The sequence below is a fragment of the Amia ocellicauda genome, chromosome 1 (assembly GCF_036373705.1).
Source record: "Amia ocellicauda isolate fAmiCal2 chromosome 1, fAmiCal2.hap1, whole genome shotgun sequence".
Lineage (NCBI taxonomy): Eukaryota > Metazoa > Chordata > Actinopteri > Amiiformes > Amiidae > Amia > Amia ocellicauda.
In genome coordinates, this window is record NC_089850.1 from 62,935,358 (window position 1) to 62,946,588 (window position 11,231).

Here is an 11,231-nt window from a genome sequence, read left to right on the forward strand (position 1 = left end):
CTGACTGACTGAATGGACACTACAGTACATTAACACTGACTGACTGGACACTACAGTACATTAACACTGACTGACTGACTGGACACTGCAGTACATTAACACTGACTGACTGGACACTACAGCACATTAACACTGACTGACTGACTGGACACTACAGTACATTAACACTGAGTGACTGGACACCACAGCACATTAACACTGACTGACTGACTGGACACTACAGCACATTAACACTGACTGACTGGACACTACAGCACATTAACACTGACTGACTGGACACTACAGCACATTAACACTGACTGACTGACTGGACACTACAGCACATTAACACTGACTGACTGACTGGACACTACAGCACATTAACACTGACTTACTGGACACTACAGCACATTAACACTGACTGACTGAATGGACACAACAGCACATTAACACTTAAAGAAAGACAGACAGGCAGACAAACACACACAGACACAGTGCTGTCAGTGAGTCAGTCAGTCAGTCTGTGTCTCTATACAGCTGTGACTTCAAAGAGGTGTTTGATGTGGTGAATTTTTGTCAAACTCTCTCTCCCCCCCTCCTTCTCTCTGTCACACACTCATCGCTTCCTCCGGTCTTTGTGCCTTTCATGTAGTTCATTTTCCTTCTGTTCTTCGTAATAGGACAGGCAGAAATTGGACAACACCCCCCTCTCTCTCTCCCTCCCTCCCTCTTATTCTTTCTCTTATTCTCTCTATCTCACTCGCTGTAGTGTCCAGTCAGTCAGTCAATGTTAATGTGCTGTAGTGTCCAGTCAGTCAGTGTTAATGTGCTGTAGTGTCCAGTCAGTCAGTGTTAATGTGCTGTAGTGTCCAGTCAGTCAGTCAGTGTTAATGTGCTGTAGTGTCCAGTCAGTCAGTGTTAATGTACTGTAGTGTCCAGTCAGTCAGTGTTAATGTACTGTAGTGTCCAGTCAGTCAGTCAGTGTTAATGTGCTGTAGTGTCCAGTCAGTCAGTCAGTCAGTGTTAATGTGCTGTAGTGTCCAGTCAGTCAGTGTTAATGTGCTGTAGTGTCCAGTCAGTCAGTGTTAATGTGCTGTAGTGTCCAGTCAGTCAGTCAGTGTTAATGTGCTGTAGTGTCCAGTCAGTCAGTGTTAATGTGCTGTAGTGTCCAGTCAGTCAGTGTTAATGTGCTGTAGTGTCCAGTCAGTCAGTCAGTGTTAATGTGCTGTAGTGTCCAGTCAGTCAGTGTTAATGTGCTGTAGTGTCCAGTCAGTCAGTCAGTGTTAATGTGCTGTAGTGTCCAGTCAGTCAGTGTTAATGTGCTGTAGTGTCCAGTCAGTCAGTCAGTGTGAATGTACTGTAGTGTCCAGTCAGTCAGTGTTAATGTACTGTAGTGTCCAGTCAGTGTTAATGTGCTGTAGTGTCCAGTCAGTCAGTCAGTGTTAATGTGCTGTAGTGTCCAGTCAGTCAGTGTTAATGTGCTGTAGTGTCCAGTCAGTCAGTGTTAATGTACTGTAGTGTCCAGTCAGTGTTAATGTGCTGTAGTGTCCAGTCAGTCAGTCAGTGTTAATGTGCTGTAGTGTCCAGTCAGTCAGTCAGTGTTAATGTACTGCAGTGTCCAGTCAGTCAGTCAGTGTTAATGTACTGTAGTGTCCAGTCAGTGTTAATGTGCTGTAGTGTCCAGTCAGTCAGTGTTAATGTGCTGTAGTGTCCAGTCAGTCAGTGTTAATGTACTGTAGTGTCCAGTCAGTCAGTGTTAATGTTCTGTAGTGTCCAGTCAGTCAGTCAGTGTTAATGTGCTGTAGTGTCCAGTCAGTCACTGTTAATATGCTGTAGTGTTCAGTGAGTCAGTCAGTGTTAATGTGCTGTAGTGTCCAGTCAGTCAGTGTTAATGTGCTGTAGTGTCCAGTCAGTCAGTCAGTGTTAATGTACTGTAGTGTTCAGTCAGTCAGTCAGTGTTAATGTGCTGTAGTGTCCAGTCAGTCAGTCAGTGTTAATGTGCTGTAGTGTCCAGTCAGTCAGTGTTAATGTACTGTAGTGTCCAGTCAGTCAGTGTCAATGTACTGTAGTGTCCAGTTAGTCAGTCAGTCAATCAGTCAATCAATCAATAATGCATCTTTCATTTAGTTGCTCTCTTTCTCATAGTTTCCACAAACAAGTAGAGAAAAATTGCAGAAAGAGAGGGAGAGGTGAAGAGGGGAGAGAGGGAGGGGGAGAGGGGGAGAAGGGGATAAAGGAATTATAGAAATGACTGGATGATGTGTCACAGGAGTGAGAGATGGAGAGGGAGAGAGAGATGGGTGTAGGCAACAAGACAGATGTTGAGAAAGAAAAGAAAAAGTGAGATAGAGTTAGAGCAGTGTGGTCACTCCTTCTCCCAAGTTACGTTGCTTCCAGAGATATTCCATAATCTTGTGCACTGCACTACACTGTACTACACCACACAATATACACTACACTAAACTATACTGATTTAAATTACACTGAACTACAATACACTATAGTATACTACATGACACTGTACTACACCACACAACATGAAAATGCACTACACTACACTGAACTGCACTACAGTACAATGCACCACACTACACTCACACTGCACTGCACAACACCACACTAATACAGCACTCTGCATTACACTACACTACACTGAAAGTGAAAGCGGGCCACAGATATTTATGTTTAAGGAGAGAGTTCAAGACAGATTTCTTTCTTTCTTTCTTTCTTTTTTTTCATATGAATGGAAATGTGCCGGTGAGTCAGTTGTGTGTGTCATCCCTCTCTCCCTCACTCTCCCCCCTCTCATTTAAAAGGAAGTAGCGAACAAGACAGGACAGACTCGACTCCTGCACCTCCGCCGCGGCTGTCCCGTCTCTGCTCCCGCTGTCCGTCTGTCCGCGTCTGTGCTGGGCTGTGGGGCGCTATACTGTACTCCGCTATACTTTAGTGTACTGCACGGCGCTATACTGTCCCGTCCTCTCCTGTACTGTTCTGCTGTGGGATTTGTACTGTGCCTGTCTGTCTCTGTGTGTCTCACCTCCTTCTCACTCTTCCACTCATTCCCTCCTCTCCTTCGTTTTCCTCTATTTTCTTCCCGGGACGTGTGTGAGAGGGAACGGGACAGAGAAAGTTGCGTGAGGGGACCACGTGACCCGACAAATCCGTTCTCCTGTAATTAGGAATTGTGTTTCAGGACTAAATAATGATTTAGGTTTCAGTCTTTGTGTGTTTATTTATTTATTTATTTATTTATTTATTTATGTATTTATTTGATTAATTATTTATGTATGTATTTATTTAATTCATAATTTATTACTTGATTTATTTTCAATATTGAAATTATTTTCGAAACTTCTAAAGTCGGATCTGAAAATGAAACGTAAGTATGCTATTTAATTAATTATTGAATTATTTTGTTGATAATTTAATTGCTTAATTATTTAATTGTTAATTGGTGTCATTAGTTCTGTTTTCCTTGTATAATTGTTATTGTCATTAATAATCATCATCATAATAATAGAACAGTAGTAGCAATAGCAGTAGCAGTTTTAGCACTTGTAGTTCCAATAACAGTAGTAGAAGTGGTTATAATACATTTACAGTAGTAGCGGTTATAGCTTTAGGTATAGCTTTAATACTATAATATTGTTATTGTGACTATTATTACTATTGTTATTATTATTATTAAAACAGATGTGAATGTGAACATGTCACAATCCGACGTTGACGTCATTCTCTTTGCCCCGCCCACAGTGGTAGCAGACGCCTCCCCCTCCATCCTCCTCTCTCTGCTCTTGGCTCAGCTGCCCGCTTTCATCGGCTGCTTCCCTGCCAAAGCCCGTTTCCACGGTGACTTTGACAAGCTGACCAACCAAATGCAGCACCTCCTTCGACAGACCAAGACTTTGCTGGTGATTATTATGATTATTATGATTATGATTATGATGATGATGATGACCTGCAGTTCCCCTGCTATGCCTGAACAGAGTGAGGGGGCGCTCTCTCTCTCTCTCTCATTATTATTAGCTGTATTAGTAGTAGTATAATTAATATTATAGTAGCATTAGAAATATAATCAATACACTATACTACAGTTCTACTCTTCCTACTACTAATATTACTGCTATTACTACTGCCACTACTTCTACTACTGCTGCTACTGTATTATGTGAATTGGAATTTGAAATATGTTATGCCTTGTACTGCACTGTATTTTTGCACTTTGTATTGCACTTATATTGTAAGTCGCCGTGGATAAGGGTGTCTACTAAGAAACAAATAATAATAATAATAATAATAATAATAATAATAATAATAATAATAATAATAATAATAATAATACTCCTACTAGTACTAAGTAGTGCTAATACTTCTATAACTGCAACTACTACTGCTGTTACTTCTGCTGCATGTATATTATTCTGTTATCTGAGACAGAGTATGTTCCACTGTGTCTTTGTCTGTTTGTTTGTGTGTGTGTGAGAGAGGGAGAGAGTGTCTGTTTGTGTGTGTGTGTATGAGAGAGAGAGTGTCTGTTTGTGTGTGTGTGTGAGAGAGACAGAGTGTCTGTTTGTGTGTGTGTGTGTGAGAGAGAGAGACAGAGTGTCTGTTTGTGTGTGTGTGTATGAGAGAGAGAGACAGAGTGTCTGTTTGTGTGTGTGTGTATGAGAGAGAGTGTCTGTTTGTGTGTGTGTGTGAGAGAGAGAGAGAGACAGAGTGTCTGTTTGTGTGTGTATGTGTATGAGAGAGAGTGTCTGTTTGTGTGTGTGTGTGAGAGAGAGAGAGAGACAGAGTGTCTGTTTGTGTGTGTGTGTGAGAGAGAGAGAGACAGAGTGTCTGTTTGTGTGTGTGTGTATGAGAGAGAGTGTCTGTTTGTGTGTGTGTGTGAGAGAGAGAGAGAGACAGAGTGTCTGTTTGTGTGTGTATGTGTATGAGAGAGAGTGTCTGTTTGTGTGTGTGTGTGAGAGAGAGAGAGAGACAGAGTGTCTGTTTGTGTGTGTGTGTGAGAGAGAGAGAGACAGAGTGTCTGTTTGTGTGTGTCTCTCAGCATTGACTTGTCTGAACAATTTCACTGCCTGAGTCTCACCAACAATCTGATCAAACAATCACATTCCTGAATTTGCATATAGAGCGATGGAGGAATGGGGAAGGAGAGAGAGGGGGGGGGAGGGTGAGGGAGAGAAGAGTACAGGCAAAAAATCCCCTTCATAAAATTATAATACTTGATAAATCAATTGAATACAACTTCCTTGTAAGGTTAGGGAAATGCTTTGGTTTAAAGTGACAGATCATAACAGCCTGTGAACAATAAGATCTATCTATCTATCTATCTGAGTAAAATATATTCTCAAGGGTAGTTAATGTACACTACATGGCCAAAAGTAAGTGGACAGCTGCTCGTTGAACATCTCATTCCAAAATCATGGGCATTGATTTGGAGTTGGTCTCCTCTTTGCTGCTATAAGAGCCTCCATTCTTCTGGGAAGGCTTTCCACTAGATGTTGGATCATTGCTGCGGGGATTTGCTTCCATTCAGCCACAGGAGCATCAGTGAGGTCAGGCTCTGGTTGGGTGATCAGGCCGGGCTCACAGTCGGCCTTCCAATTTAGCCCAAAGGTGTTGGATGGGGTTGAGGTCAGGGCTCTGTTCAGGCCAGTCAAGTTCTTCCACACCGATCTCAACAAACCATTTCTGTATGGAGCCAGCTTTGTGCACAGGGGGGATTGTCCTCCTGAAACAGGAAAGGGCTTCCCCAAACTGTTGCCTCAAAGCTGGAAGCGCAAAATCACCTGAAATGTCATTCTCTGCTGTATTGTTAAGATTTCCCTTCAGTGGAACTAAGGGGCAGAGTCTGAACCATGAAAAACAGACCCAGGCCATTAGTCCTCCTCCGCCAATCTTTACAGTTGGCGCTATGCATTCAGGCAGGTAGTGTTCTCCTGGCATCCACCTAACTCAGACTCATCCCTCGGACTGCCACATGGTGAGGTGTGATTCTTCACTCCAGAGAACGCGTTTTAGCAGCGAGCTTACACTCCAGACCACGCTTGGCATCACGCATGGTGATCTTAGGCTTGTGTGCGGCTGCCCGACTGTGGAAGCCCATTTCATGAGGCTCCCGATGAACAGGTCTTGTGGTGACGTTGCTTCCAGAGGCAGTCTGGAACTCGGAAATGATTGCTGCATCCGAGGACAAGCGATTGTTACACACCACACACTTCAGTACCTTGCAGTCCTGTTCTTGTGAGCTTGCGTGGCTCCACTCCACGGCTGAGCTGTTGTCACTCCTAGACGTTTCCACTTCACAATAACAGTACCTACAGTTTACCAGGGCTGCTCTAGCACAGCAGAAACTGACTTTGAAAAGGTGGTATCCTATGACGGTGCCACGTTGAAAGTCACTGAGCTCTTCTTCATTCAATTACAAATGTATGTCTGAGGAGATTGCATAGCTGTGTGCTTTATACACCTGTCAGCAATGGGTGTGGCTGAAATCGCAGAATCCACAAATTAGAAGGGGTGTCCACATACTTTTGGCCATGTAGTGTATCAAGACATTTTGAAGTGAGCAAAATATACACAATACCCCTGCCATCTGCTGGGCATAATCAGAATGGCAGCCTTAACCATTATAGTCAGTGTTAATGTGCTGTAGTGTCCAGTCAGTCAGTCAGTGTTAATGTGCTGTAGTGTCCAGTCAGTCAGTCAGTGTTAATGTACTGTAGTGTCCAGTCAGTCAGTGTTAATGTGCTGCAGTGTCCAGTCAGTCAGTGTTAATGTGCTGTAGTGTCCAGTCAGTCAGTCAGTGTTAATGTACTGTAGTGTCCAGTCAGTCAGTCAGTGTTAATGTGCTGTAGTGTCCAGTCAGTCAGTCAGTGTTAATGTGCTGTAGTGTCCAGTCAGACAGTGTTAATGTACTGTAGTGTCCAGTCAGTCAGTGTTAATGTGCTGCAGTGTCCAGTCAGTCAGTGTTAATGTGCTGTAGTGTCCAGTCAGTCAGTCAGTGTTAATGTGCTGTAGTGTCCAGTCAGTCAGTGTTAATGTGCTGTAGTGTCCAGTCAGACAGTGTTAATGTACTGTAGTGTCCAGTCAGTCAGTGTTAATGTGCTGTAGTGTCCAGTCAGTCAGTGTTAATGTAATGTTGTGTCCAGTCAGTCAGTGTTAATGTGCTGTAGTGTCCAGTCAGTCAGTGTTAATGTGCTGTAGTGTCCAGTCAGTCAGTGTTAATGTGCTGTAGTGTCCAGTCAGTCAGTCAGTGTTAATGTACTGTAGTGTCCAGTCAGTCAGTGTTAATGTGCTGTAGTGTCCAGTCAGTCAGTGTTAATGTGCTGTAGTGTCCAGTCAGTCAGTCAGTGTTAATGTACTGTAGTGTCCAGTCAGTCAGTCAGTGTTAATGTGCTGTAGTGTCCAGTCAGTCAGTGTTAATGTGCTGTAGTGTCCAGTCAGACAGTGTTAATGTACTGTAGTGTCCAGTCAGTCAGTGTTAATGTACTGTAGTGTCCAGTCAGTCAGTCAGTGTTAATGTGCTGTAGTGTCCAGTCAGTCAGTGTTAATGTACTGTAGTGTCCAGTCAGTCAGTCAGTGTTAATGTGCTGTAGTGTCCAGTCAGTCAGTCAGTGTTAATGTGCTGTAGTGTCCAGTCAGTCAGTCAGTCAGTGTTAATGTGCTGTAGTGTCCAGTCAGTGTTAATGTGCTGTAGTGTCCAGTCAGTCAGTCAGTGTTAATGTGCTGTAGTGTCCAGTCAGTCAGTGTTAATGTGCTGTAGTGTCCAGTCAGACAGTGTTAATGTACTGTAGTGTCCAGTCAGTCAGTGTTAATGTGCTGTAGTGTCCAGTCAGTCAGTCAGTGTTAATGTGCTGTAGTGTCCAGTCAGTCAGTCAGTGTTAATGTGCTGTAGTGTCCAGTCAGTCAGTGTTAATGTGCTGTAGTGTCCAGTCAGTCAGTCAGTGTTAATGTGCTGTAGTGTCCAGTCAGTCAGTGTTAATGTGCTGTAGTGTCCAGTCAGTCAGTCAGTGTTAATGTGCTGTAGTGTCCAGTCAGTCAGTGTTAATGTATACAATCTTAACCCTCTCTCTCTCTCAGAAGGATCATGCGATTGATGTGTCAGTGGAGCCCAGATTCCAGTCACTTCCTGTCGTCACAAACACAGCCAGTGACCTCACAGCACTGCAGGTACAGACTGACTGACACACTGATCCCCTGACACGTTGACTGAATGATTTTGTGTGCCCTGTGTCTATAATAACACTCTCTCTCTCTCCCCCTCTCAGGTGAAGCCCACTCTAACTCAGATCCTGTCAGACATGCAGGTGTACGAGCGGCACTTTGATTGGTTGACCCAGTTGTTACGGCGACAGGGTCAAGCCCATCCAGTCAAGCTGGGGGACGTGCACCACACGCTTAAGGCTGTGAATTCTGCCCTCATACGCCAGGTATTGGCCAATCAGATTCTCTGTCTTAATTGGATATATTGTCTTAATTGGAAATAGTCAATGTTAATGTGTTGTAGTGTCCAGTCAGTGTTAATGTACTGTAGTGTCCAGTCAGTCAGTGTTAATGTGCTGTAGTGTCCAGTCAGTCAGTGTTAATGTGCTGTAGTGTCCAGTCAGTCAGTCAGTCAGTGTTAATGTACTGTAGTGTCCAGTCAGTCAGTCAGTGTTAATGTGCTGTAGTGTCCAGTCAGTCAGTGTTAATGTGCTGTAGTGTCCAGTCAGTTAGTCAGTCAGTGTTAATGTACTGTAGTGTCCAGTCAGTCAGTCAGTGTTAATGTGCTGTAGTGTCCAGTCAGTCAGTGTTAATGTGCTGTAGTGTCCAGTCAGTCAGTCAGTGTTAATGTGCTGTAGTGTCCAGTCAGTCAGTGTTAATGTGCTGTAGTGTCCAGTCAGTCAGTCAGTGTTAATGTGCTGTAGTGTCCAGTCAGTCAGTGTTAATGTGCTGTAGTGTCCAGTCAGTCAGTGTTAATGTACTGTAGTGTCCAGTCAGTCAGCATTAATGTGCTGTAGTGTCCTGTCAGTCAGTCAGTGTTAATGCGGTGTAGTGTCCAGTCAGTCAGTGTTAATGTGCTGTAGTGTCCAGTCAGTCAGTGTTAATGTGTTGTAGTGTCCAGTCAGTGTTAATGTACTGTAGTGTCCAGTCAGTCAGTGTTAATGTGCTGTAGTGTCCAGTCAGTCAGTGTTAATGTGCTGTAGTGTCCAGTCAGTCAGTGTTAATGTGCTGTAGTGTCCAGTCAGTCAGTCAGTCAGTGTTAATGTACTGTAGTGTCCAGTCAGTCAGTCAGTGTTAATGTGCTGTAGTGTCCAGTCAGTCAGTGTTAATGTGCTGTAGTGTCCAGTCAGTTAGTCAGTCAGTGTTAATGTACTGTAGTGTCCAGTCAGTCAGTCAGTGTTAATGTGCTGTAGTGTCCAGTCAGTCAGTGTTAATGTGCTGTAGTGTCCAGTCAGTCAGTCAGTGTTAATGTGCTGTAGTGTCCAGTCAGTCAGTGTTAATGTGCTGTAGTGTCCAGTCAGTCAGTCAGTGTTAATGTGCTGTAGTGTCCAGTCAGTCAGTGTTAATGTGCTGTAGTGTCCAGTCAGTCAGTGTTAATGTACTGTAGTGTCCAGTCAGTCAGTCAGTGTTAATGTGCTGTAGTGTCCAGTCAGTCAGTGTTAATGTGCTGTAGTGTCCAGTCAGTCAGTGTTAATGTACTGTAGTGTCCAGTCAGTCAGTCAGTGTTAATGTGCTGTAGTGTCCAGTCAGTCAGTGTTAATGTGCTGTAGTGTCCAGTCAGTCAGTCAGTGTTAATGTGCTGTAGTGTCCAGTCAGTCAGTCAGTGTTAATGTGCTGTAGTGTCCAGTCAGTCAGTGTTAATGTACTGTAGTGTCCAGTCAGTCAGTCAGTGTTAATGTGCTGTAGTGTCCAGTCAGTCAGTGTTAATGTGCTGTAGTGTCCAGTCAGTCAGTCAGTGTTAATGTGCTGTAGTGTCCAGTCAGTCAGTGTTAATGTGCTGTAGTGTCCAGTCAGTCAGTCAGTGTTGATGTACTGTAGCGCCCAGTCACCAGGTCAGTGTGTCAGTGTTAACTCTCTCTTTCTCTCTCTCTCCGGTCAGATGGTGAAACTGGACATGTCTCGCCCCGTGTCACCGTCCCTCTCTCCGCTCCCCTCCTCGCCGTTGCCTTGGGAACTGGTCCAGATCTCTCGGGAGTTTCTGCAGCAGCTCCGTCTCTATAGCGACTGGTCCTTCCGTGCCCTCCTGGCTCTCAAGGCCAAGATCTGAGGAAGTCGACTTCCTGGCAGCGCCTCTGTGCCCTTTGAAATCTTACCCACAGGGAAACAATGACTTCGTAGTTATTTTATTTTGGTTCCTTGCTTCATTTTTTTGTTACATTTTTCGTTTGGCTTACAGACGATGATTTGGCAAAGACTGGGATAGTGAGAGTGGCCACATTATTTATATATTGTTGTATTTATTTATTTATTTATTTATTTATTTGACTCTTATTTAAGTGTATTTTTTCTCCTTTGTTTTTTTGGACCAAGAATTTCCTTGATGTTTTTCATTCTCTTTTTCTCTCTCCTTCTTTCTTGTATTCCTTTGCCTTTTTCTTTCCAAGCAAGGGCTCAAACATGAACTCTATCAGTCTCTCTCTCTGTCTATCGAGTTACTGTATTTCAGAGCAGGGCATATCTATCAATACTGACTGACTCACTGAGACAGGAAGGACTGCACAGTACCGTACTGCACTGTTTTAAATGGATTGTACTGAACTGTACTCTACTGTACTGGACTCGACTGGTCTATAGTAGTCTGCACTGGTCTGGTCTGTACTTGACTATTGCAGTATTGAGGTCAGCAGTTGCAATATTACTATGCCACCTGGCTCTGAGCAAAATTCATATCATGCAAAGAACAACAGAACACAAGATTAATAATTAATATAAATTAATTATGAATTAATTTGACTGAATGATGTGTAAGAACTATGTTTATCTATTTATAATGGTGCCTTTTCTGTATTTATTATATTTGTATTTAATGTAATTTACTGTTTTTCATGTTAAACCTTTTTATTGCTATTTATTTATAAGGAATTTTGCTGACAGAATATTTTGATATTTGTATTTTATTATTATTGCGGACAGTGAAGAATGTGCATTTTTTATGGAACTGAATTTGAATAAACCAGAAATTCAACAAATCTCTCATTCTCTTCTTTTTTATTGTTTCCTTTGTGTTCTTTCCATTGTTAATCTGTCAATTAGTCAGTCAGTCA

At 43.1% G+C, this 11,231-nt stretch overlaps 1 protein-coding gene across 1 annotated transcript; it reads left to right on the forward strand.

Annotated features, from left to right (window-relative positions):
- The first annotated feature begins 2,789 nt into the window (after positions 1-2,789).
- Positions 2,790-11,156, forward strand: il11a (interleukin 11a). Its single transcript, XM_066712434.1, has 5 exons — positions 2,790-3,361; positions 3,736-3,893; positions 8,065-8,154; positions 8,253-8,414; positions 10,067-11,156. The coding sequence occupies exons 1-5, from the start codon at positions 3,355-3,357 to the stop codon at positions 10,232-10,234; spliced, it is 585 nt and encodes a 194-aa protein (XP_066568531.1). The 5' UTR covers positions 2,790-3,354; the 3' UTR covers positions 10,235-11,156.
- The last annotated feature ends 75 nt before the right edge of the window (positions 11,157-11,231 follow it).